A 26,741-nucleotide genomic window follows, 5' to 3' on the forward strand; every position below is an offset into this window, starting at 1 on the left:
AGACTCTTTTGTCAGCATTGACGTCAAAACTCTGCCGAGGGCTTACCATATGCTGTGAGCATCGCAGCCGTGAAAAGGACCTCTCTTACTGGACTGCTGCAAAGGTGTTCACGGCAAGCTAAACTTGTGCTGCAAAAGCAATACCTGATGGTGTGTTTGTCACTGTGCAAGCTGGCTGCGTTCACACAGCTCTGAACACAGTGGCATGCTGTCGGTTCATTTCCTTCACTCGTGTGCAGAGTGAACAAGGGGTTGGATCTGTGACTGTATTTGCCACGCCAGTGACTTTGCCTCCACTGGTTCCACAGTGAAAAGGAACACAATGGCATATCTGGTATCAGCTTTGCCCAATTCTAATGTAAGCATAAATCAAGCCCAAACACACAAACAGTAGATCTTTCACCTGACAAGCAGCCTGGCAAACACCCTATGTTTAATTTTGGACATGCTAGATGACTTCCAAAGGGGAACAATGACAAGACAAATCCATGATACAGAATTTATTTGAACAGAAAGCTTTGTCCAAACTGGTTGTCAGTACAATGGACCAGTTCGACAGAGTCAAGACAGTTCCATCCCAAAAGAGAGAAGGGGTGTGTGTGTCAATATTGCCTCAATTTTGGAACAGTATCAGTGGGAAAATTCTCAAGGTTTAGGTAGACTTGAACAGCAAAACTTCTCCCTAGCTTCCCCTCCGCTCGGCAGCTTGCCCACCCATCCAGCAGAAGTGGGATGCCATTCTCAGCGGCTTATAGAAGCCACCAGCTGCCCGATCACATCAAGCAAACAGCTCCTCGGCTGTAAAATTGTGGAAAGCACTTGGGGAAAGGGTGCTACTTTCCTTGGCAAGATGGAGTCGCCATCTAACACACAAAATTTGGGCATCATTTTGCCTCCTTTGCGCCTTTCTCCCTATATTTCTAGCATCTTCCTGGGAAGCGTTATCCTATTGCACTCATCATGCTTGAGCATGGAGTCCTACCTTGGGCGGGGTCTGGGCCCAGTGGCCACAGTGGCCCCTTCCAAAACAACTATTCCAGGATTCCACGGAGGTTGCTCTCAACTGCCCGAGAATCCTCTGTCTGGCAAGCGAAGGCACCTGCTTGCTGGCTGCATCTCCCCATTCGGGTTCTGCCCCTTCACGCCTTACCTGCCTCACTTTGGAAGCGTGCCCCCTTTCCTCTTACACAGCTAAGCAGACTGCTTTGAAAGCTTCTGTTCCCCTGGCAACATCTCCAGGAAAGAAAGCCGAGGGGCACATTTTAAATGGACCACTGCCACCTCGTAATTGTCCACACACCCCCATCCTTTGCCGTTTCACCAGCAAGTCCAGGCCACTGACACCTGGGTGAGATTGGGGTGAGCCGTGGAGAACAGCCTGGATGTGAGACCACACCCCCGACCACCATTTTCAAACTTCCCAGATCACTTGGGAGCCCATTTCAGCTCCCATTTTTTCGGCTTGTTCAAGTGGGAAAGAAAAATGCATGGAGTCAGAGCTGGGAGAGCACCTGCAGAACAGAGTTTTAAATAAAGGGTTTGGGGGAAATAAGGGGAAGCAGAAAATAAGCAGAAGCAGAAACATCTGAGTTTAAGACAGGCAGAGACAACTTTTGGCCATTCAGATGCTTCCACCTACAACCCCCATCATCCCTCACTGTTGGGATGCTGCCTGGGGATGCTAGGAATTGTAACCTAACAGGTCTGTAGGGCAGCCGGGGAAAGCTGCTATAATAAAAGGAGATAAAACTGGTGGTAAGGGAAGGAATCGTGAGAGGTTCCCCCTTTTTAAAAATGAGGTTAATGATATTAAATTAATTTAAGGCTGTAATTCTTCCTTCACCTGTATCTAAAAAGGGTTGCCCTGTGAGGCCTTGCAGCAACGGACTTCCCCAAAATTTCACCCCAGATAGGAAACCATATGAATTCTCTTTAAATGATCAATGTTGCCAGCTGAACTACTTCGAAAGTTTCTCAGATGTTCAGGCACCAATTAATTCCCCTCAGCTGGTAAAAACAGAATTTTCCAAAAAGTTCATTTAACTTTAATCAGCCCCCACTTTAAAAGCAAAACACCCCATATATTGTTATTAGAATAGAGCTCCCCAGTTCTTCAGCAAGTAATCCAGGCTGCATTGTTTTTAAGCTGCTGGTCCCTGGTGATTGTGAATAAGACTAAAACCCCGTTTTCCATGACTTAACTAAAACCTGCTAAACCAAGTGTGGGTTTTACTGCCATCTACTGGAAAGTTCAGTCATTGCCTCCTCATTGCTATTACAAACACAAGTCAGGAATCTAAAATTAAAAGTCAGCTCTCTCTGCCTCTTTGGTATTCAAAAGATAAAGTTCCAATATCTGTGACAAAAAGCACATGATTTCCAAGCCTATCACTACAAGTAGAAGAGCACTCTAGGAAGTTCCTTTTGACATGCAGACCACTGTTACACTGACACGGGAGAGGACAGGATTGGTGTGAAACAAACCACTGGGCTCTGTTACAAAGGCACTGCGAGGGTCTTCAGTTTCCCAGGGTGAATTACAGCACTGCGAACGAAGACGCATTCATGATGCTCCAACTGGATTCAGGCGCTGAGAGCTCTCAGCCAAGCATTATTAATAATAATTTATATAGCACCATCAAGAGTGTGTAAAGCTTTACATAGTAAAGTAAGATACTGAGAGAAGAGTCTGAAGTGCTGAATCACAAAACTGCCACTGCCTATTCCACAGTTTCTGTTCCTTTTAGATCCCATGCTGCAAAACAAAATTGTCTATATAGAGGATTATCCTTTTAAAAAGTGCATCACTGTTTGGGGGAGCGAGTGCTTGCTAGGCCTCTTTACAACTCGATCTGCATAGTCAACCCTCCCAGAAAGTTTCCCCACCCCACTCCCCACCCCTTTGGCTCCCTGGCCCAGCATCCCCAAGTAGCCTGAGCGCCCCTGCCGATCTCCCCCATTGCAGGTAAATCTCCTGCATCCAGTGCCGACCCCAAGCATTTGCTGCCAGAAGAAAGTCCAAATGGCCCCCACCCCCGGATGGGCCAGCACTTTTAAATGGCACACTTCATTGCACAGACGACGCTTGTCATCCTTCGCCCCCACCCATCACTGAATCACCCTCCACCCCAGCACGCTCACCTTTGATTCTTTTTTATTCTGGACTAGTATAGCATCGACGCTCCACCTCGTCTCTTTGTCCTCAAATCATTCTTCTTATATTTCCCCATTGCTGTTGCTCTTTCCCGTCCAGCCTCCCATTTCATCTGCCTTACCCCTGTTGGCTATCCCGCTTCTGCACCCTCTTTCCACTCCATTTCCTATCCCTTGGCCTCCCTCAGTTACCCCGCTTCTTCCCAATTTCACACAGCTCACCATCCCCAATTGACGTCTTACTTCCCTTGCGAAAGTGACACTATTACACCAGCTCCACCACTGACCACTTTCCTCTGAGCTGTTGGAATGCTTGTGAACATTCCATGTAGTCCCAATAGCTTGGCCCTTGGCGGAGGCGTGTGGCTTGCAAGCAACAGTTTGGGGTTGCTGTTGGATATTTCATTTTAAAGCCTATTATAGATAATGTAGCCCTGCCTAGATCGGGCTCCAGCAACTTTACCGATATGTAAACTTGTACATAAAAGGCACCCATCTAAAGTGTTTGTTGGAAGGCTACTAAAAAGCAGAAAGTTGGGAAAGGAAAAAGAAAGGAAAGAAAAAGAAACTGACAGGTGGAAGGAAGCTTAAAAGCCTGAAAAAACGCTTCTGATAAGGTAAGACTCAGGCACAGGTTAATTATCCTTCTCTGTACCAAGAGCCTGGGAACTGTTTCCACCACCATCTTGGGCAGAAGACTAGAACCAGGACTCTTTAACTGTCCAATTGCAGTGAGGAAGATTATTGAAAATACTGAGAATATTTTCTTCTCACACAGACATTACGAGAGGGTGGAAGAAGGGTCAGGTCATAGGCAAGCACTCCATTATTTCATTGTGGGCCCGAGTTCCAAGTTGTCTTTCTCACTGGTACCAAAAAATAGCAGCTGCCGGGACCAAGGATAGCGGTATCCAACTGGACTTTTTATCGTCTGCATGTGCGTGGGTGTGGAAGCACGAAACAGTGTTGATTTCCATGAAAGGAACTTGCTCCATTTTCTCAGCTTAGAGGAGGATGGTCAGCGGAAGCACCCTCTGCCACGGAATGCCTATTCCTTCCAGCTGGCCCCAGGATGGCTAAAAGGCCAATTTCTTGGGAACTTCCCAAGTGAATTCACTTCTTCCGAAGTGACCGTAGCAGGCAGTCTTCTGATAGATGGGCTTCTTTAAATCCAGGTCCCTTATTATTCAGCAAAGAAAAGAAGCAGGGGGAGACATAACGAGAGCAAAACATTATGACGTGATATTTTGTTTGTTTGTTTATTAAAAGCTTTTCTATCCCATCCTTTGCAAACAGGGATTGGAACGGCTTACAATAAATAAGCAGAATAAAACAAACCTCACAGCATCTGACCATTAATATACTAAAACCCCAGTTAAAATAAATTAAACATTAAAATAGAGGGAAAATAAGAAGGGTTTCACCTGACACCAAAAAGAATATAGCGTTGGCACCAGGCAAACCTCTCTGGGGAGTGTATTTCATAGTAAGGGCGCCACCACAGAGAAGGCCCTCCTCCAGGTAGCCACCATCCAGATCTCCTTCAAAGAGGGCTCCTGGAGCAGGGCCTCTGCCTCAGATCTCCAGGGGGGGCGGGGGGAGGGCACATAGGGAAGAGGGCGCTCCTTCAGGTATCCCAGACCCAAGCCATTTAGGGCTTCATAGGCCATCACCAGCACCTCAAATTGGGCCCGGACTTCAATTGGCAGCCAGTGTAACCAGTAGAGGACCGGCATTATATGTGGAAACTGGCCGGTCCCCATTAACATCCTGCTAGCTCTATTCTGCACCAACTGAAGTATCCGGACCGTCTTCAAGGGCAGCCCCACAGGGGGCCCGTTACAGTAATCCAACTGTATTGGATTGTTACGTTATTTCATTTTTCCCTGCACTGCCTGGAAGAAAATACATAAGAGCAGGTGCAAGGAACAACCTCACAAGCCTAGGCGGCCCCTGAGCGAGTCGAGTCTGTCTCACAGCAAGCAGCTGCCGCAAGCTAGTTAGGGGGAACTCTCTCGCTGCATTTACTTCCCGTGCCTCTTTTTGGAGCATGGCTAGCTTCTGTGCATGCCATAAATCATTCTCGGCTGCAGGAGCAGGGGACAGAGGGGACCACAGGGCTGCTGGCTTGCAGGGCTCCAAAATGAAAGGGGAATGTGCTATTCCTGGCCAATCCGCTGCCACCCTTGCACTTTTGCCACCCAATGGGAGCACAGGTTTCAAACAGCAGCACAGTCAGTCCGGTGCTTGGAATGGAGCCTTTCTCCCCAGCTGGCAAAATTCTGCACGGGCTGCAGCCAACCTCTGAGCACAGCCCTGGAGGCCTGCCCAACCGCCAGATATTCGGTCACAGGAGACGAGCAGCAGCGCCATTCTGCAAGAAGATTGCATACGGAATAGCACAAGCCGCAGCGACTGAAACCTGGCCTTGGAGGGAGAGCACGCAATTTGTTGCTCAGTGTTGCACAAGAGGCTAGCACTCACGAACCCCCGTGTCCTGCGTCAGTTTTCCCTACTACAATCACACTGTAAAATAGAGAAAATGGACAGCATGCCTGCCACTTGCACGCCACAGAAGCTGGATCTGACCCACCAAAGTTTAGGTAAAATTCTCCTGGGGGGATGGCTCAGCACACCCCTGCTCCAGCTGGGATGTGGCTCTGTTCGAGGAAGCTCCCTAGGCGACCAGAATCGAAAATGCCATTCTATTTTCCCAACATGTGCAATTCAGCAATAAGAGTTTGGGGCCCTTCGGCAGGAGGGTGGGGGCATCTGTGCCCATTTCACAGAAAGACCCTGGTAAAGTACTTACTTGACGATGGCTCCTGGGCGAAGGTCGAAGTTCTGGTGGACGATGTTCAGCAGCTCCTGCTCGGGTTTTGTGGAAGTACCGTAAGTGAACAGCGAGACGGAGAGCGGTTCAGCCACGCCGATGGCATAGGCAACCTAAGAGTGAAGAGGCAGCAGAGTTAGTCTGGTTTACCCACGTGCCGCATGCGTCACTGCGCAGCTGCATCTTGCTTCCGCGAAGGGCATCAAACCAACCATCTGTGATGGAAGCAAATTGTTTACTTGTTATCACAGTTTCCTCCCAGTCAAGGAACTCAAGGAAGCTTCCATAATCCTCCTCCTCCTCTCAGTCTTATCTGTGAGGGAGACTAGGCTGAGAGCCAGTGACTGGTCCAAAAACACCCAGTGAGCTTTGTGGCCAAGTGGGACTAAGGCCTGCCTCTCCCAGATTGCAGTCTGACACTCTAACCACTACAAAGAGGGGATGGAAGGGAGGGGCCTGCTGCCAGGATGTCCTACTTGTGGTGGGCTTCCCACAAGGTCCTGGTTGTCCACTGTGTGTCCAGAACACGGAAGCAGAGAGGTCTCTGGTCTGATTTGGCACATCTCTCACATACTGGGGTGTCTTAGTTTCAAAAACAAAATGGGGTGGAAGGATGAAGAGGACTGAACTCTACAAATCCAGCACTGGCCTTTCTTCCAGAGTTATGGTACGGATTGCTGAGACAATATAGACCCAGTGCTTTGAAGCACCTTCCAGCATAAAGCTGAATCTCTTAGGCTGGACCCAGTCATTGTTCCAGGTGCTGAGAACCCAGTGGGGCTGTGAGGGACTAGAACCCAGATTTCTGGATCCCTGGTCCAAGACTCTAACTAGGGTTGGGATGAACCCCTTCAAATCCATCCTGCCAGAGTCTGTAAATTTCCCCTCAGGCTTGGCCTGGCCCCGCAAAGTGAGCTGAGTCAAGAACACACACGGACTGCTCAAGGCACACCGGGCAACTTTCCCCATCGTGAGCAGCAGCCGGATGCGAAAGAGGGCAGTTGCAAGCGGGTGCATCCGACACACTTCCTGGCAACAAGCCGTCTTCCCCACTTGCTCCTGCTGGCAGGAGTGGCAGGCATGGAAGATGTGCTGCTTGTGAATTGCAAGGGTCTTGATTCCTGGTGTTTAGCTGCAAAGTTGTGCTCGACCCATCACGACCCCATGGGCAACATTCCTCCAGGCTCTCCTGTCCTCTGCCACCTCTTGGAGTCCCCCCAGCCCCAGACCCACTGCCCCAGTGACTCCATCCAGCCACTTCATCTTCTGCTGTCCCCTTCTCCCTTCGCCATCAATTGTTCCCAGCGTCAGGGTCTTCTCCAGCGAGTCTGATTCCTGGTGAGTGCTCCACAAACACAGGCCGCACTCACCGGGAACTCAGATGCTGGGCTGCTGCAAAGCAGATGGGAGTCCAGAAGCCAAAGTGAGGAAATCCAGTGTATTTTCCGCACAAAACAGAATCCTCACGCACCTCTAATTCTGACCACTGCACCACACTGGCTGGAGTTCCACTTGACTGCTGCAAGATTATGCAAAGCTGGAGATGCAACGTGGAACTTACTTGGACCAGGATACGGCGGCAGAGTCCCGCTTTCACCAAGGATTTTGCAACCCAGCGGGCCGCGTACGCTGCCGACCGATCCACTTTCGTGTAGTCTTTGCCGGAAAAAGCTCCGCCTCCGTGAGCTCCCCATCCGCCGTAAGTGTCCACGATGATCTTCCGGCCAGTCACTCCAGCGTCGCCCTGCAAAATTGATTTGGATCTGTATCACCTCCAAAGAAATCCAAGGGCTGCAGCACCAACAACAGGGACTCCCCTGAAGATCATGGTGGCCTAGGAAGTGCGTATAGGGCAGGCGTTCCTTGAGTTGCCAAATGGAAGCTGCTGATCAAAAGGCCTGTGAAGAAATGCTCTGGAATGCTGGAACAGTTTTCCTGTCTTTCACCCCTTTGGCACTCAGCTCACGTTAGGACCTGTGTGTGAAGAATCAGCTTCCAGGATGCAATCCAGCAATGCACCGGCATCCTTAAAGAATGGTGTACGGAGGACAATGCTGATCCTTTGGCCACCACAAGGGGACTTTATCAGCCCTGACGGGGGCCAAGAGACGCCTTCTCAGGGGATAGAAAGATGAGTCGTCACCCTCAATCACACAAGGCACCGAGGAGCTCACAACACTGGCGTTCTATGAGAGAATTGTACTATCAACGGCAACTTGGTCTCAACACACATTCCAACTTTTGGGCAACCTACTTCGAGCTATATTAGTGATCTGGAACAGGAAGCTTGAATATTTGTGTGCTGTGTGTGAGCACTGTTGTTGTTGTTAGTCGCGAAGTAGTGTCTGACCCATTGCAACCCCATGGACAACATTCCTCCAGGCCTTCCTGTCCTCCACCATCCCCCGGAGTCCATTTAAGCTCACGCCGACTGCTTCAGTGACTCCATCCAGCCACCTCAACCTCTGCCGTCCCCTTCTTCTTTTGCCATCTATTGTTCCCAGCATTAGGCTCTTCTCCAAGGAGTCCTTCCTTCTCATTAGGTGGCCAAAGTATTTGAGCTTCATCTTCAGGATCTGGCCTTCTAAAGAGCAGTCAGGGTTGATCTCCTCTAGGACTGACCGGTTTGATCACCTTGCGGTCCAAGGGACTCGCAGGAGTCTCCTCCAGCACCACAATTCAAAGGCCTCAGTTCTTTGGCACTCAGCCTTCCTTATGGTCCAGCTTTCACAGCCATACATTGCAACTGGAAAACCATAGCCTTGGCTATACACACTTTTGTTGGCAGGGTGATGTCTCTGCTTTTTAGTATGCTGTCTAGAGTGTGAGCATATATGTATACATATATGTTATTAGTAACAATTTCAAGACCAGCAAAATGTATTGTTAATCATTACTGTGTATTTATATGGGTGTGTGTGCATGCATTTGTTTTATTTTGTTTATGTTGTTTTGTTTCCCCCTTTATAAGTGTTTGTAGTTCTATTCTAGTCTTCTATTCTCAGCAGTTTTTGCTGATGTTTGGCTTTGCTGAATGGTTGTAAAAATCATGTAAAATAATTTTAAAATCATATAAAAATAGAAATATGAAAAATAATGAGAATCACGGCTTAGCAGTGTCAATTCACAAGCCTAAGCAAACATACCTACAAATAATTCCCACTGAAGCCAACAGATTTGGTTCCAATGGGACTTAATTGTGGGTTTAGGACGGAGTTATCAGCCAGTTCATTCTTTTTCAAAAAATATCATACACTTTTTTCTTAGCAGAAGGCTCCCAATAATAAAACACTACAGTCAATCAATCGTTCACTGAATATGAAAACCAAAATACAAAAAAAAATACCCCTCAAAAAGATAAAATGAAGTTGCAAAATGATACCGCAGCTGCGATGAAACAGCCACCAGAAATGTTAGACAGGAGAAGACTAGCATGTCGAATAACCTCAACGTGGACCTCTGAGCAGTGAGAAATCCTCAGCCAGGCCTTCTGGAGCGATCGTGTGTCATGGGGAGACTCAAAGAGGAAAAGTCTCTTTGAGAGATCACTAGAACACTGGATTTCAGTCTGCACTGGCAGAATGGGGGCTGGAACGCCCCCCCCCCCCCCGCCAGGTGCATCAGGAATTCCTCATGGGGGTGGTTACCAATGGTGGAAGATTCACCAGTACCAGTTATCCTCTAACATTTGCACAAAGTTGTACATTTCCAGCTCACAAAGAGAAACACTGAGGAAAGTCCAGTTTAGCCAGCTCTGTGCATGCATCCCAGAACAGTTCCCGGAATGTTTTGCAACACAGAGAGACTGCGTGCCAAGTATGCAAGGTTTCCTTGAAATCAACCCTTAAATGCCAGGGCTGCTGAAGGCGATTCTTACTTGTTTACACTCTAGTAAGCACCTTCGAATGTGTACTTCCCAAGGGAAGTATGTCCCTCAGTTTGAGTTTCAGAGCGGAAAAGTGTGCCTCGGCTACATTTTTAAACATCGGAGCTACTGGACTGTCACAGGAGGTACCCATAAATCTGTGGCTCAGGAAAGTAGAAGGTGAATCCCGACAGACTTTGGGCAAGACTTTGCTAGTGAAACACACACCTGCGGCCCACCGATGACAAACCGGCCGCTGGGCTGCAGGTGATAAACCGTATTGTCATCCAGGTACTTGACTGGAACCACAGGCCTGATAACGTGCTCGTGCAGGGCTTTGCGCATGGCGTCCAGAGAGATTGTTTCGTCGTGCTGCACGGAGATGACGATGGTGTGGACGCGCACTGGGATAACAGCGCCGTCTTTCTGAATGTACTGAACTGTGATCTGGAAGCAAACAAAGAGTGAATGAATAAAAGGACCGTGGCAGAAAGGGGGCGACAGATAAATCCACTGCCCTGTAGCACCCTTCCAGCACTTGCAAATAATTTTGGACTCCTGAAAATTGTACACCCGTTTTTTGGGCTTCCATCCTCATGGGAGGCTAACGCTGAAGCCTTTGACTCAGCCCTGGGTTCAACAGCTATTCTGCATAAACTGGGTACCAGCACTTTGTACAAGCTTAGGAAGAGCAATTTCCCCCATCCTACAACTGCTGGAGCCCCCACCCTGATGCATCATTCATATCCTTCAAGAACATTCCCGGATGCTCCAGAAAGGCTTGGGAGAGGGGCACATGGTCCCTCCAACGAGGAGAAAGGAGTCCTTCCACTGATGGATCTTGGGCTTCCAGTCATTGTCAATTGCCAAGAGGTTTTATAGTATCCTAGCTGTGTCAGAGAATTAGTTCCCAAGAGGAGCATCTGCAGCATCTGTGGGTAACTTGTGGCCTGGCGGACGTTGCTGGACTACAATTCCCATCACCCTCACTTTGGGCCATGCTGGCTGGGAATGCTAGGAACACAGCTCCCTAATAGAGGGGCACTGCTGAATGTTCATGAAACCTTTAGCCAGTCAGCTGAACAATCAACCCTACAGTGTGTGGAAATGAGTTTCCCCTAACCCGCCTCATGGCAGCCAAGTATTGCCCCCCAGGTATTGAGAAGAAAATGGGGACCAACCCCTGAATTCACCTGGGTTTTGGAGTCAGGCCTAAGCCAAGGGAGGATCCGGCTCCGCCGCAGCTCTGCCATTTTGGCATTCAGTTTGTGCGCAAGCATGATGGTTAGGGGCATGCATTCTTCCGTCTCGTCCGTTGCGTAGCCAAACATCAGGCCCTGACAGGGGAAAGATGTCCAGTTATCCTTTTTCGGCAGCTGGGATGCCTCTCCCTCACCCAAAACTCCTCTGCCAACATTGTTTCACCCTTTCGGACGACACGACACCTCACCCCAGACATTCAAGACCAGCTTCCCATCACCTCCTTCTCAAAGCTCTTAAAAGATGCCTTGCCCCATCCAGTGCTTTGGTACACATCCTGCCCCCAACCCCTAGCATCCTCCACCCACCCACCGTATTGTCCCCTTAAACCACTGGCGAGACGATCACCTGGTCCCCGGCTCCAACTTCCTCTTCACTCCTGTGCAGATGGACACCCTGGGCAATATCGGGCGACTGTTGTTCCAATGCGACAAGAACATTGCAGGTCTTGTAGTCGAAGCCTGTGGGGCAGAATCCCAAAAGGACGGGTCGCTTTATCTTCTCTCTGTCTCGTACTATGAACCTGCCTGTGCGTTAAGATCTGCATGAGAAGCCCTTAGGAGAGAACCTTAACTTGCTGAGTGCGCTTGCAGGGAGGGCTGCCTGTTGCACAGCTGGGGGGCCACAAGCACTCAGACTCTCAGCTCGCTTTTCAGGTTTAGGCCAACCATGAGAGGAAGTGCCTGGGTTCTGGAGGGACCGATTCCAAACAGGTTCACCCCAACCCTAGTGTGCCTGTTTAGGAAAACAAGCCTCTGGGAGAAGAAGGGTAAGCCACTTCTTCTCTTGTGCAGCGACCCCGCTGCATGATGACTTGTCAGAGAAAGGGAGTGCTTAATGGGTGAGGTGTAACGTTTGCCCCTCGCTGTCCAAACCACACGGTGTTGCATGCAGCCCTGTCTTCCCCCCAATATTAGCAGCAGCTCTACTTATAAGCGGTACCTGATACCTACTTCTAGCCCCAGCAACACTAAATTGAAAAGGCCAAGTCTGGCGTGAATAGCAGGGATAGCTCTATAAGAAATCCAGGGCTCTGACCCCGAGATAACCTCTGGCTGTCCTATAAATACCCTTTTGCAAGCCTTATGAAAGGAACTGGCATTGCTCTCCTGCAAATGTTTGACCATTCCTAAGGCCGAATTGCGTCAGGCTTTTCCTCTTCCTCCTCCTCCTCCTCGAAGCAGAGCAAACCAAGACGGACTCGTTCTACAGCTCTGCGTTGACCAGAGAGCCAGGCCTGGGCCGGGCTGGATCTTCCCACCAACCTTTCGCTGAGTCATCATAGCCGATGTTCTGAATGGTGTCTCGGACCACCTGCTGGTAATCCACCACGGCGCTGGACGTGATCTCCCCGCAGAGCAGCACCATCCCTGTCTTGCACACCGTCTCTACAGAGTGAAGGAAGACAGGTGAGGGGGCCCTCCTGGGCTGGCTGGAGAAGTCCCAGACAAGAAGAGCAGCCCAGGTAGCTAGGGACTTTGGACTCCTGAGTCCTCCAAGCTTGTTTCATTCCTTGGAATATTCCACTGCCCTTTCACACAACAAATAAAGGCAATTCCTCCGCTGGCTGTATAGTTGCTGCATTATCATCTCCAGCTTCTTCAGAGGAGATCTGGGCAGCGGACGTGGTTCCTGGCCCACTGTGGATTACTGATTATTATTACATTTACTTCCCACATTTTTTCCTCTGGCGTGGAACCTAACCTGGCTTGCACGGTCCTTCTTCTCCCCTCCATTTTATTCTCAAGACATTCCTCAGGCCAACGAGTCCCCTGGTGAGCTTCATGTCCAACTGGGGACTGGAACTGGATCTCCTGGATCCCAGTCCAATCCTCCAACCACCACACCACACTAGATCTCTTTTACCATCTCTCATTCATGCACACAACAAGCCTCTGTGGTAGCTTCAGGTAAGACATAATGTCAGGCCTAGGGGTGAGTTTCAAGGCTGAGCAGACGGTTGCAGCCACATCTTCACACTCTGGAGTCCAGTGTCTTTTTTATTAAGCCACAGCAATGCTCATATACATCTTATATTCCATACCATACAAGCATTCATATATATCTGCCCTCCTTCAGGTGGAAACCATTCAGGGGACACTCCTCCCACAAGCGAAGACAAAAGGTCTCAAGGGGGACCTGCAAAGAAATCATGGGGTGCAAAGAGAGGTGGGTCTCCTTCTCTTTGCCCTGGCTCTCTCCTGTTCCTTGATCCCCATTATTTCTTTGTGGATCCCCACATATATATGCCTAAATGCCAGTTTCATGGCTACATTTTGTTTCACTCAGGTGTGACCAACAGATGGAGCCCAGGTGAGGGTTTAAAGGGCTCCCACTGGATTCTGTGGAACAAAGGTTAGGGAGAAGTCACCTGGGATGCAGCTCGAGTGGAACACAGCTTTCCCCCTACTTCTGCCAGGTTTCCCTGCAAGATATGGGCCGTCTACTTCCCCCATGAACTCGTGCAATACCAGGCATGTCGCTAGTAAAAGGAGAAGAGCATCAGTCTCTTACCACAAGCAACCTTGGCATTTGGGTCTTGCTCCAGGTGCGCATCAAGTACAGCATCGCTGATCTGATCACATATCTTGTCTGAAAAAGACCAGAGTTGCGCGTTTGAAGGGAAACTCACCACCATCATAAAAACACGGGGCAAGTTTGTGGCTCTGAGCTGTGAAGGAGAAAGGTTTAAGGCAGGGTGTACCACCCCTGCCCCCTTATGTGAACCTGGGGCCAAGTTCCCCGCCACCTGGACTTCCTACTGTTCCCGCAGAGATCTTCATACAAACTGCTCCTTCCCTGAAACTGTTAATGAAGATAAACTGATGTGTATCGAGATCAGTGTGCTGTGTGCTCTGTGTGTGTGTGTGTGTGTGTGTGTGTGTAGGGGAGAGAGAGAGTCAGAGAGAGAATATGCATTCGTGTATATGTGTGTGCACAAGTGTGTTGGTCCGCATGTACACCCCAATCACATGTGATTCTTGGGGCCAGAAAGGTTGTGCATAGCTGATTTAATAATTTAAATTTAGGGCACATTTATCTCCCCTCATACGAAGAAGCTAATGGATCAAAGACAAGAGAAACCCATCCTTGGGCTGCATTTGCCCACACAAAAGGTATGCGCACATAAATGGGAGCCGTGTGGCTAAAGGGGTGGGCTCTAAAGCCAATAAACAGTCAAACAAAAAAGCACAGGCCAAGTGAGATAAGAATATATTCACCTCGCTAGCAAAACAGGGCCCTAACATAGCCATTCAAATGGCTTTTCTCCCCAAATTGCTCTGAGGACCGGTTCAGGCTCTTGCGGAACCAGCGATTTCCATTTCTGTTTATACAGATCATCCTGCTCTGCAAAACTCTCACACTGCGCAAGCCCCCCAGGTCTGCTCTTAGCAATCATCCCAGACAACCTCCATTGAAGCATTCAGCAGGTCAGAAAAAGCCCCATTAGCAATAATGCCAGGTGGGGTTTGTGCAGCCCTAAGCATCGATCTGTACAGGTGTGTGTCCTAATACCAGTGTGACCCGCACTCCAATGCTCGGAGAGGGGAGATATGCTGCAGATACTGCAGATTCAGCCACCAGTGCGCATGGCTCCCTGCAATGTATCTATGCATGTCTGGACATACATGCTTGCTCCTCATGTTTCGGCTCCAAGTCAAAGGGGAGTGGGTGCAGAGAGATGTTATCCAGAGCTGAACAATCCCAGGTTCCTGGAATACTGCCTTTGCATGGAAGGGTGTGAGCAAATGTTACGATTCTCAGCAGGGGTGCATACACACATGCATGTGTCCCAGCGATGAAGGCCACCCAGACTGACTTTTCAGCGCTGGGAAATGCAGGCAGAGCACACCTCTTGGTCCTTATTTGGCTGCGAAGCTCTCAGCTTGGCCTGCCTCTCACACAGGTGCTGTCAGCATGAAAGGGAGCAAAGACGGGCTACAGGACGTACAGGGACAAGCATCAAATCAAGCAAAAGGAAGTAAGACCGGGTTGCTCCAGCAAGAGACCTCGTTGCAAGCCCAGGAAACATTCCTGCAGCTGGAACATGTACTCCAAGCTCCCCTGAGTGACTTGGTTCAGCCTACAACCCTCGTCTTATTTCTTCCAGCTGCTATAGAAGTGCCGGTTCCTAGCTACTCAGGAAATCGATACTGATAAGCTGCCATAAACCAGTTAATGCTCGCTGCATGAGACTCACGCTGGTGTGAGCAAGCAAGCACCACATCCCAGCGATATGCATCATGCCCGGAGCACCTGCTGTGGGAGGTCCAGCTGTTATTTCACATCTGCCTTGAGCATATACACACAGCACAATCCGGTTCTCATTTTGCTCCCAGGCATCCTATTGTGTGATGTGGCCTATATTTCCCCTGGGATTAGTTCAGGGTTAAGGCTTGGAGGAGCAGAGGCAGAAGGGGAGGACAATCCAAAAAGAGGCAGGATACGGAGAGTGTTGGGGTGGAGGCAATTGTGGGGAGGAGGGAATATTCCTGCACAGATCAAATATTATTAAGGTTCCCGCTGAATCTCAAGCACTAGGCTTTACTAGGATTGGCATCCTGCAGTCCTCCTAATTCAAGCCAGTCCTGAATTAAGAAGCCAAGCCTTCGGATGGCATTCTGGAAGGCCTTTGGCTTGAGCGCTATTCCATTGCTGGAGGGGGACAGAGAGCTCACTACTGTGTCACTGCTGTTTATTTCTTTTATTGTGTTTCTGTTGGAGCTTTCGATTCACTTGTGATGGTTGTTTTAATTGCAATTTTGTTTTAATCTCGTGCTAATAGCTGCCAGGAGGGCCATTTTTGGTGGAAAGGCAGACTAGAAATCCAATAACTAAAGTGCCGTGTTCGTAGATCTGCTGGAATTTTTAAAAACTCGGTTTGCATTTCACTTTGAACTTGTAAGCATCACACATTAAGTTTTATTGAGTGTTCTGGGCTTTTAATTTTTGTGAACTGCCCAGAGAGAACTTTGGCTACAGGGCAGTATAGAAATGTAGCATGTTACTATTACACTGATGAATGTTAATATGAGATAAAGCCAGCCCCATAAGCCTCAGGAAAAGAGACTGTCAGCAAAAGTTAGTCCTCTGTCCCATTTTCCTCAACCCCTGGAAACCAGATGAGAAAAGTCCCCACTGCCTGGCGCACTGCAAAGCCAGGCAAAAACAGTTTTCTCTGAGGGCTGCTTATTATGGCTATTGATTTTTGCAAGCCTCTGCCCCGGACTCCTTTCCCACTCCACAAATAAAGCAAGCCTCGCCCAGCAACAGCTGAGGGGATCTTTGCATTCCTGAGAGTGCAGCCCTATCCCGAATTAATTGCATGGGGAACGAGCCCCATGGAACGCAAGGGGTCGCACGCTGGAGCACGCGTCAAGCGGTGGCACAAGTACAGTGCCAGCCACGCACGGAGCAAGAACCGTCTGCTCAGACTGAGTTACTAACTGCAGCTCGTAGATGGCGTTACATGAGACGCTGGGCTGATATAACACCCCGGCTGGTGACTTTTTAGAGGTCTGGCCCGGCAGTCAGAAACAGGCAGGCCTTGTTGCATCAGGTCCCATCCACTTGGATCACTGGGCCTATGTGCATCGCAACACCACTTTCACTTGGGTGCACGTGATCCTTGCTTCAGCACGGACCCTGCCTTTAAAACCCTTGCCTCACTCCCATACACAAGGACAGGCAGCAAACTCCACAGAAGTCTACTTGGAAACGAGTCCCACTGGGCTGAGTGGGTCTTACTTCCAGGATGGGGGAAAGACATAATCTCGGGGCTCTCCTCTTGCATCCTGTTCACCTCGGCCAATGAGGTCAGCAGGTGTGCCTGCATCTTTGAGCATACAAACTCCCGACAAGAAACATTGCATAGTTGGTAGTAATGAATGGGATGTGACCAGCACGGGGATGCCTTCGCTGATCATCTTGACGGCTGATGTGCAGCTTGAGGAAGCCATGGTTCTTGATGGGTTCAGCTTCTGCGGGGTACTGGGGAGGCACCACCAGGCCCCCAGGCACCTCTGCATGGTTCAGGTTTTGGAGGGCCCTTGGACAAGACATCCTCTATGGCCCCCTCCTTCAGCCAGTCCACTTTCTCACAACCATGGTTCCCAGCTGCTCTTGCTCCTCCTCCTCCTCACCATGGTTCCCACTTGCTTGGAGAAGTGGAGGCAACTTGAAAGGCTTGTCATTGGTCCCACCAACTGTCCCTTCCCTCTGGACCTGATCCACACAGATGCCCAAAGGAAGAGCACAAGGGAAGTAATGGACGTAGGTCTACCTCCACTCTTATCTTTGCTTGAACAGCCAAGAAAGAAGATGAAAGGACAGGATGAAGATGGCAGCAGATGAAGGGAGCTCCATCACAGTAGTAGGCCCTCAACCACAGAAGTGGTCAACCAGAAGCTCTCCAGATGTTTTGGCCTACAATGCTGAACAGCCCCATGGATGAAGGATGATAGGCACTGTAAGCAAAAATTTCTGGAAGGCCACGTGTTGTCCCTCCTAGTCCCTTTGAGATGTGGGCCTCAGCAGATGTCCAGGAATGCCTAGTGCTGGAGCCAGCTCTGCTCTAACAGGTGGATCTGGCTCATATTTATTCATCGATTTATTAGAACTGAATACTGCCAAACAGCCGAAGCTCTTGGGGCAGTTCACAACAATGTAAAACTATCTAAAACATAAATACCATGTAAAGCACAGTATAAAGATGTACCGTATTTTTCGCTCGATAAGACGCACGTTTTTCCCCCTCAAAAGTAAGGGGAAATGTCTGTGCGTCTTATAGAGCAAATGTGTGTGTGCCCAACGCCTGGGATGCTGCCGGCCATCTGCACCACGTGGCACCACCTGGCTGGCACGCGCTCGGCGTGCCCTGCTCCACCCCCACCCCGGAGCAGGTGAGAGCTGTGCTGCTCAGGGGGAGAGGTGCGGAGGAGGAAGAGCCACGGGCTTTAACTCACCGGCCGCACAGAGAGACGGACTGCTCACCCCCACTGCCCGGGAAGACCTGCTGCCGCCGCTGCCACCGCACTGCCTGGAAGACCACTGCCGGCACGCTGCTGGTCCGGCTGCACCACATCTGGCCAGCACGCACTCGGCGCGCCCTGCTCTGCCCCCTCCTCTGGTGCAGGTGAGAGCTGTTAATCACAGGTCGGTGTGTGTTTTCAAATGGCAATCCGTCTTTTAATGAAGCCCATGGGGAAGTGATGGGGGATGTGCCTGCGATTATCAGGAAGCTTTCCATGGATCAGTTATGTGTTAGTTGATCAGACACATTTTTTTTAGGATCAGTGGATATTTGAACAGCATTACCTTCGTGTATGAAGTTTATTCTTCAAAGGCTACTTAGTCCGCTGTGTGTTTGATTTACCGTACAATATCTCATTTTTTGTTAGAAGTTTTTTTCTATTATTTACTAGTAGGGCAGCGTGGACATTACTGGCTTTTTTAGATTTGTTATTGAATTGTCTGCAGCAGCTCTTGTATAACTGGTGTAGATTGTGGATTCCTTCAATAATTCCACTACTGACTAAGAAAGTGATGTCAGTGATTGTGAGCAACAGAGCTTCATAAATTCTGACTCTAGTGATGATGAGTTCTATGGTTCAACGAAAACTAGAAGAGTACTCGAACTTTAAAGTCTCTCTTTTGTTAATGACAGTGATGATGGTTCTTAATGCCACTGTTGACTGCTGTTCACTTTACAAGGTTGAAATATGGTATTACTGTAATCTGTTATAGTTTATTAAATAGTTTAGTAAACCATTTGATTCAGAATATTTTTTTCTTGTTTTCCTCCTCTAAAAACTAGGTGCGTCTTATGGTCAGGTGTGTCTTATAGAGCGAAAAATACGGTACATACTTCAAAAGTTGCAAGATATAGGGGGAAAGTAGAGTGAAATCAAGCAGCAATGCAAAGATGTAAAATACAATACAGAATGTAAAACAGTGTGAAGCTAAAATTCATCGAGAATTCTTGGGAAAAATAGGATCTTCACCTGGTGCTGGAAAGAGAACAATGGAAGTGCCAAGCAAGCCCTGTTGCGAAGTTTGTTCCACAGCTCGGGTGCCACAACAGAAAACGCCCTCCGTTGCAGCAGGTTTCAACCTTTTGCATTCCCACCCCCACTCCATTCCCACATCCATACCATGTCTAGAAATATCTATGGTCATCTTTCATATAAAGGTTAGAGCTCCTTTTTTAAAGACATGTGTGACAAGAAGAACACCTACTGATGGAATGCAGGGAACTGATAACATCCTGCAGCAAAAAACCCACAAGAATTTAAAATGACCTCTTGGACACCTGAATCCCAAAAGCTCTGCCAGGAGAGTGTTCTAGGAATAGGCCTTGAATTCAATTCTGTAAGCCACAGTGCTGAAGAAGAAAAGGGAAAGGGTAAAGGAACACAGTCCTGCCTGGCATGGGTATAGGCTTGCAGGCTCTTTCCATCCTTATTCCTGAGATGAAGAGCCATGGGGAATACCAGTGCGCCTTCCAGTTGATTTAAGGTGCCTGTTTGCATTATAGAGCAATCAAAACAAGCACTGCTTGAAGTTACCTATGTGGAAATGGCCCTAGATGTTTTGAGTAGGACAGTCTCACAAGGCAGCTTAGGCCACTGGGGGGGGGGGAGCATGTAACACGAACCCCCCCTTCTTCCTGGGTGAGTTATAAAACACCCCAACTGGCCATGGATTGTATTGTAGCGGGGTTTAGCAAAGTCCCCATGGCCTAATGTCAGAGCCCAGAAGAAACACTAGCCCATGTAAGCGTAAAAGATACTAAGCCAGGGAGCTGCAGGCAAGGCTGACACATCAGGCTGGGTCCCCTCCATGGGAGATGCAACCGACCCTCCGCCCACAAACAGCCACAGTGGAGGGCAACGGCCGCAGTGGGTGGGGGCAGCGGCATTGGGGCAGCGCTGCCCCCCCCCCCCCGAACTTCTGCTCTCCTGACACTGGCGGGAACTTCAGGTTGATGACAGTTACCAAAGAGCCACCTGGCACCTTCGACCGCTGCCACCCTCGCCTCTGTGCCCTTGCAGTGTTGCCTGGGACACAAGTGAGAGGACGAGAGGGAAAAGATGGCAGAGACGAAGAGGCACCTACCCTGCCGTAGCCAAAAGACTGTCAGGAGCAAAGGAACCCCTTGGCAATTTTACCCACAGTGCATGGCTAAATTCCCGAGGAGAATTGTGCAAACCCGCCCTTTACGCCCAGCTAATGATGAGTCTGGAGGACTTTTGTTTTCCTTTTCAGGTCTCTTGCTTGCCCTGCACAGAGGTCGCCAAGACCTCCCGGGGATTCTCCTGTGTTAGTCTAACAGCCCGGCAAAGTATAGGAGGCTGAAACGAATTTCCTCAGGGCTATCCAGAATGCGCTGCGGCTGTGTCATTCCAAGAGTCATGATGCTGGTGACCTGCAACTTGATCTCCCTCCAAAATGCGCAAGATGTAATTTACTATTTTAATCAGCCTTTCCCACCCAGGTGCCATGCAGATGGGTTGCCTTGCCATTCCCAGCAATCCTGAGCCAGCTGTGAAGTTGTAGCCCAATGCATCTGGAGGACACCCAAATGGGGAAAAGCTGTTTTAACTCTAACCATGCAGAGCTGAATTAGAAAAGGGCTGTAATGCCAAGGGAGAAGGGAGAATCCTTTCCACTCTGTAGTTCCCTGATCTAAGTTTTTCCCCTCATTCCTAAACTACTGTTACCCCTAGAGAGCAAAGATTCAATATTCAGTTCCCCACTTCCCCTGTAGTTGCTTTTAATATAAAATACACATAATAGGACACCTAACCATAATAGGACACCTATTGTTGTAAGCCGCCCCGAGGCTTCAGCGAATGGGGCGGCATAAAAATGTTTTAATAAATAAAATAAAATAAATAACCAGAGATGGACACTGTTACATCTGTTTTTTTTGACCCTGCTCTCCCTGGCCCATGTCCAAACCAGGTGCCTTCCTGGACAGGGGTGACAGGGAATAGCTAGACCGAGTGCAAAACTTCTGTTTTTACTGCAAAAGCAAACATGACCCTCCTGAAACTCGAATTCCTGAAAACATGGCTCTCGTTTATATTACGAAATTGAAAATTATTGACATTTCTGATGAAATTTGCAAAGAAGTGACACTCTGGTCACAGAGGTGGTGTTTAAACTGAAATTGTGCCAGCGTCTAACTTTGAAAAAAGCACCAAAAGGAAAGCATTGCCAAAACCAAGTGAAATGATACTGAATAGTCCTTTAGGGAAAACATTTGTTCCGGCTGACATGTTTGCTCAAACCCTGACATTATGTGACTGGGACACATGTGCATGTTGGATTATTACAACAAGACCTTTTGATGGCTGACCTTGCGCTTCTCAGAAACCTGTTGCAAAAATGAAGACTGTAACCAAAGGGAAAAGAGAGAACACCCTGGATGATTTTTAACTACGCTGTCTGTTCGAGCGATTTGGGTAATGGCATTTGTAGCATGTTTTCAAGTATGGGCAAAACGCACACAACATGCACAAAATTTCTTTCCGCACACAATGCAGCAGTTAGTTAATCAGAGTGATGCTATGCATTTCTACTGAGAAGTAAGGCCCACTTAATTCCAGTTCTAAGATTAGCTGATTAACTAATTAACTAAGATTGCAGCCGAGGCTGATGCAATCCTCATGGCCTATTTGTGCACACCCCCCCAACAGCAAATTTGCCACCGAAATTTGGTAGCAGGGCAGCAAAATAAAAAGGGAGCAATGACTTGACTTTGCTTTTGTGAAAATAGCACTTGGTGCCTGAATTCAGCTGTGCAGTAACATGGCAGCAAAAAAAGTGCAGGTGCAGTTTTGAAGACAAAATACCTACTGTATTTTCTATTATTTATTTGATTTATATCCCCCCTTTTTACTTTTTAAAGAACTCAAAGTGGCTCACATCATTCTCCTCCTCCTCCTCTCAGTCTTATCCCCACAACAACTGCCCTGTGAGGCTGGCTGGGCTGCAGTCTAGCACACCTGTGGAAGTCAGGGGTACAACTGCTGGTGCATTCTGGGAGTGGAGGGGGATTTGCCCCAGAAAGGAAGCAGCAAGCCCTCTCCGGTGGCAGAGGCCGAAGGAATAGGAAGTGGCCAAAACATGCACTGTTGACTTGAGGGGCAGCAAAGCACTCTGCTGAGCCAAGATTCAGCTGCCACCCGGGATGCTCTGTGCTGACGGAACGGAGGGGGCTGCCTCCTCTTCCATTGCCTTGGCTAGCGGAACATCCTGGGCCAACACTGCCCGCAGCCCTGGTTGTGGCTCAGATGATGCAGGATTGCTGCCTCTCACCAGCCCCATCTGATCTCACGGCTTCCTGGTCTCAGGGGGCAGCCAGAACTCAAGTACATTCCCATCCCTCCAAGGCTGAGCCTTCACTCCAGTGAATTTTCATGAGGCCCTATCACACAATCACGTGGTACAGACACAGGCAGCAGCATCAAGCACTGGGCCTGTAGTACTTTAAGCTAATTGTGCAGACAAGTCCAAGCATCCCCGTCCTGGAAACAGACCAAAGACACATCCCTGCAGTTATGTGGGGGATGCGGAGGGGGGATCACATTGAAATGAAGTGCATGATGAACACCTCTCCCCCACAACGGGGCTAGTGCTCAAGAATACAATTCCACCACCCAGGAAAAGTGCGACTCTTCACTTATGTTTAAAGTGGCCTTTGGTATGATGTGAAGATAACATGAACTAGAATTTCACCCTCACCCAGGAGAAACCGGATTATCCAGGGAGATGCCTGACCAAGGTTTGCATCATCTACCTGGTTCTTCAGCATCAGTCCTTCTGCTCACGTTAGGTACACCCAGACATTTCTGCTTATTTCTCCTTGTAGCTTTTGCACAGCTGTACCCGACTCACACACCGGGGAGCAGCAACTACAGCCCGGCAGTAAAATCCAAGGAGTACAAGCGAGTCAAGGTGCAGGAAGGGTGAAAGGCTGAGTCACAGGTCTGGGCCCAACACCCTCGATTTCCTACAGGACAAACCAAGGCTATCTAGCAGCTTCCACACATTGGTTTGGATCCACGTCCAAACAGAAGGCCCCTCCTGACACTACCCCACCCACAAAAAAACACTGCACAGTGATTCCCTTTTGATTTTTTTTCCTGACATGGAAAAGGAAAAGAGACAGAGGGAAAGCAAAGTGGGCTACATATGGAAGATGATGCTTTCTAGAAAATTCCATGAATGGGAGCAGCTGATCAGAAGCACAAGTGAACTGAATGAGACTTCAGTCAGCCACAACTAATTGAAGTCTAAAAGATTTCCAGAGGTCTACTCAAAGCACGACTAAATCTGGATCCAAATTGTCTGTGTTGGCAAGCAAAAATGTCTTGGCCTGCCCCAAAAGCCAAGCAACATGTGGTCACTTCACTGTGGTGAGAACCTATTCAGCATGGGAATGGGTGTAGCAGCTGGGCTGCCCATATGGAAAGCTGCTAGAGAATTTGGTAAATTCAAGAATCTTAGGGGCACATTTGGATTTTAAGAACAGATGAAAGACTTGTGCACCTTAGCACATTTGAAGAAAAACCTGGCCTGCACATTTCAGCCAGAAGAATCCAGACTGGTTCACACGTTCCTGTCCATGCACTGATGTCCACGACAAAGGTTTCCGCATGACAAGGAACTGGTACAGGGTTTTCTAGGCAGTGATCCCACATTATGGAATTCATTTCCCTTAAAAATCTGTGTGCCTCCACCACTATTCTATTTTAATTGAAGACTTTTTTTCCAATCTGCACTTGATTCATTGCTGTCCCTTCAAATGATGTGGACTGCTCATGTTAGGAGGGTATATATCTTTAAAGATTGAGGATTTTACATATGATTCTGTTTTATTTGAAAATTGTACCCGGTGAGGGCTTATGTCTTGAAAATCCATCAATCATTAACCCTTTTAGAAAAATCCATCAATCATTAACTCTTGTTCAGGTGAATGGGCCACTGTAAATCTAACATCATGGATACTGATAAGAGGACCTGGCCTGAATCACCTGTACGTTTAGGATACTGACGCAGAGGAGAAAAAAAGGGAGAGGGTCTATTTCACTTGACTCATTAGGCTGCTGTCATGTCCTGAGATGGAAAAGGCCTCGAATGTAATTCAAAAGTTGAAAACAACAAGGTAAGACGCAGCCTCCATCAGCATGTTGGAATCAAAGTCACTGAAAATATGGATGGCCACAGTGATGCTTTGCCTCAGTCTCATGACATCAACCCCATGAACTGAACCAAGAACTCATCCATGCTATGGAAGAGCGTAGCTTTTCTGCAGTGACCAGAGGGTGTTTTAGTCTGGCGAGCAGGTGGTATAGATTCCTAGAGAATACAAGGGATAAAAGGAGTGAAACTTGAGACACGCACAAACTCTGCCATCACCTGTTCCATACATCTGAATTTTACTTAGTCCTTCTACTTTGCAATAATCCACAGGGAAATTCTACAACCTGGTCAAGGATGGGAGGAGAAGCTGTGGCAGATGAATCAACAAAGCCCTGTTGAGCCTACACCAACAGAACTGTGTGTCAGGGAAATGCCTCTTCTTGGGGCATTATTTTCTTATTCATCTTTGGAGAACAACGAAGGAAAATTCAACCAAGCCACCTCTTTTGCTCCCATTACAGGGGAAACTTCTCCCAGTCTGCCCCTCAAAGCATGTCCTTTGTGCATGCTCCCAAATGGAGCATGGATGGCCAAGAAGCAATAGCAGTGGGTAAAAGAGACATCTCTGGAAAGACTACTTATGGAGAGCGGCATCCACCAGCTGCTACAGCTCCACAGATGCTGTAACATGGACTTCAGGACTGTGCCTCACAACACTCCTTCTGGTTCTCCTGCATTTTTTCAAAAAATCCTGCTTACTGTTATGTAAAGGAAAGCCTGAATCACACTGCGAGCACTACAAAGCCACATACACAACCGAGCAGACAATGAGCTCCCACACCTCCCTGGCCTTGTCCTCATGCTTACCAGATAAAATAAACTTGAGCTACAGTATCCATGCACGAAATCTGGCAGATAACTATCAAGCTGCCTGCATAAGCATCATAGCGGTTTTTCTATGAAGTCAGCCAATTGCTGCACTTTTACGACAACTAGGGAAATGACGGGAATGCCCAGTCCTGTCATCTTGCCTTTCCACATGGACATTAATGTGTAGGAAAGGAGAGGCAGGCTGGAGCAACCTGTCTTCGGATGCTGCACAACTGCTTCGGCAGTTACTTGCAGGTTGATGGTATGGGAAGCATGGGGGAGGATTCCACCAGGCGAAGAGGGTGTGCGGTTCAGGACAAGATTAAAGCGGCCCCCTCCTAAATTTATTAAAGGGATCTGGTGTTCTTCATGAGGATAGAAGCTTTCGCTAGATCATGTCAGAGAAGTTTTCAGCCAGTTCTCTGTTGGCTGGCAATGCACTCTGGCCAACTGAGAATATGTGCATGCTGTGCTTGAAGTAGCACCAAAGAGTTTTGCAAAATGCAACATTCTAACTGGGTTTTCAAAACAAACCCCAAATAATCCATGGTGACCTGAGCCTCCCTCTAACTACAACAGCTTCAGAGGATTCAAACCCCAAGAGAGAGTCAAGCTGGAAACGTACACACAGGAGCAGGAGCGATTCAGCTCAGTGGTGGGGGAATCCTTCCTAGTCCATATGTGCAGTTTGTGTCTCGTGTCATTCGCAAGCATCTTAAAGTCGTTTTGGCTGATTTGTGTCTATAGCAGCGCACATCTGGAAGTATTCAGGGCGTGAGGCATGCCCGAAAGGGTCCAAAAGAAGCATGCCAGAGATCTTGCTTGTTAAAAACGCACATTTTTTGACCGCTATTTGCGTGTCACCCGCGAGGGGGTACGGATTCGGGGACGGGGACGTCTCAAGAAGCGTTCCGCGATTTCGGGTGCACGAGCCAAGGAGCCGAGCACAACCCAGGCATGCGCGCCCGATCTCCCTGCAACCGCTCCGGCTCCGCCTTACCTGGGTGCCCTTCTCCCACGGACTCCGAAGTAAACATGAACGCGCCGTCCTCCTCGTTCAGCGCGTGGTCGTGCAGGTTGTTCAGCGTCCCATTCATGATGGTGCAGGGATCAGCAGCAGTGGCAGCGCTGAATACGTATTTATTATTGCTATTATGAGGATGATTCTTCGCGCGGCTCGGCGGGCGCCTTCGCTGGAAAGGTTCCTGGATCGCGCGGTTCCAGCAGGCTGACGTCGGGGATCTTCCCAAGGTGAGCCGCGAAAGCCCGGCCTGGATTTGTGCGTGTGTGTGTGTGTGCGCGCGTGCGTCTGTGCGTGCGTGTTGCCTTCTTTAAATCGCGGCCTCGGGTTACACCTCCCGACGCACAACGTGGCCCGTGCGCGCGCGTGGCCCGTGCCCGCGGCGGCAGCACGGCGTGCTCCCCTCCGGCAGCCTCCTGGCCCCCTCCCCGCCCCTGGGAAAGCGAAAGCGCCCGGCTCATCAGGGGAGGCCCTTGGGAGGGCGCGCTGCCTCGCGCCAAGACCGGGAGGGAGCGAGCGAGCCCCTCGCCGGCGCGGCGGCGCCCGGGCGCGCGCCTGGCCGCGCGCTCCGCCCGGCGCGATTTGGG

At 49.1% G+C, this 26,741-nt stretch overlaps 1 protein-coding gene across 1 annotated transcript; it reads right to left on the reverse strand.

Annotated features, from left to right (window-relative positions):
- Nucleotides 1-485: 485 nt before the first annotated feature.
- On the reverse strand, nt 486-26,569 carry MAT1A (methionine adenosyltransferase 1A). Its single transcript, XM_044420327.1, has 9 exons — nt 26,134-26,569; nt 13,626-13,703; nt 12,377-12,499; nt 11,460-11,572; nt 11,045-11,188; nt 10,080-10,298; nt 7,548-7,730; nt 5,966-6,099; nt 486-4,332 (listed from the first exon to the last, which is right to left on the reverse strand). The coding sequence occupies exons 1-9, from the start codon at nt 26,228-26,230 to the stop codon at nt 4,230-4,232; spliced, it is 1,194 nt and encodes a 397-aa protein (XP_044276262.1). The 5' UTR covers nt 26,231-26,569; the 3' UTR covers nt 486-4,229.
- Nucleotides 26,570-26,741: the final 172 nt, after the last annotated feature.

This window comes from Varanus komodoensis, unplaced genomic scaffold (assembly GCF_004798865.1).
Source record: "Varanus komodoensis strain SLA01 unplaced genomic scaffold, ASM479886v1 scaffold11, whole genome shotgun sequence".
NCBI classification, from domain to species: Eukaryota; Metazoa; Chordata; class Lepidosauria; order Squamata; family Varanidae; genus Varanus; species Varanus komodoensis.

Excerpts from the sequence above, each read along its gene's own strand:
- MAT1A (XM_044420327.1), bottom strand. The coding sequence starts at position 26,230 with ATGAATGGGACGCTGAACAACCTGCACGACCACGCGCTGAACGAGGAG. Across the intron at positions 10,299-11,044 it reads GGCCTGACTCCAAAACCCAG|ATCACAGTTCAGTACATTCA; the intron begins GTGAATTCAGGG and ends GTTTGCTTCCAG. Across the intron at positions 4,333-5,965 it reads CGCCCAGGAGCCATCGTCAA|GGACCTGGATTTAAAGAAGC; the intron begins GTAAGTACTTTA and ends CTGAATAATAAG.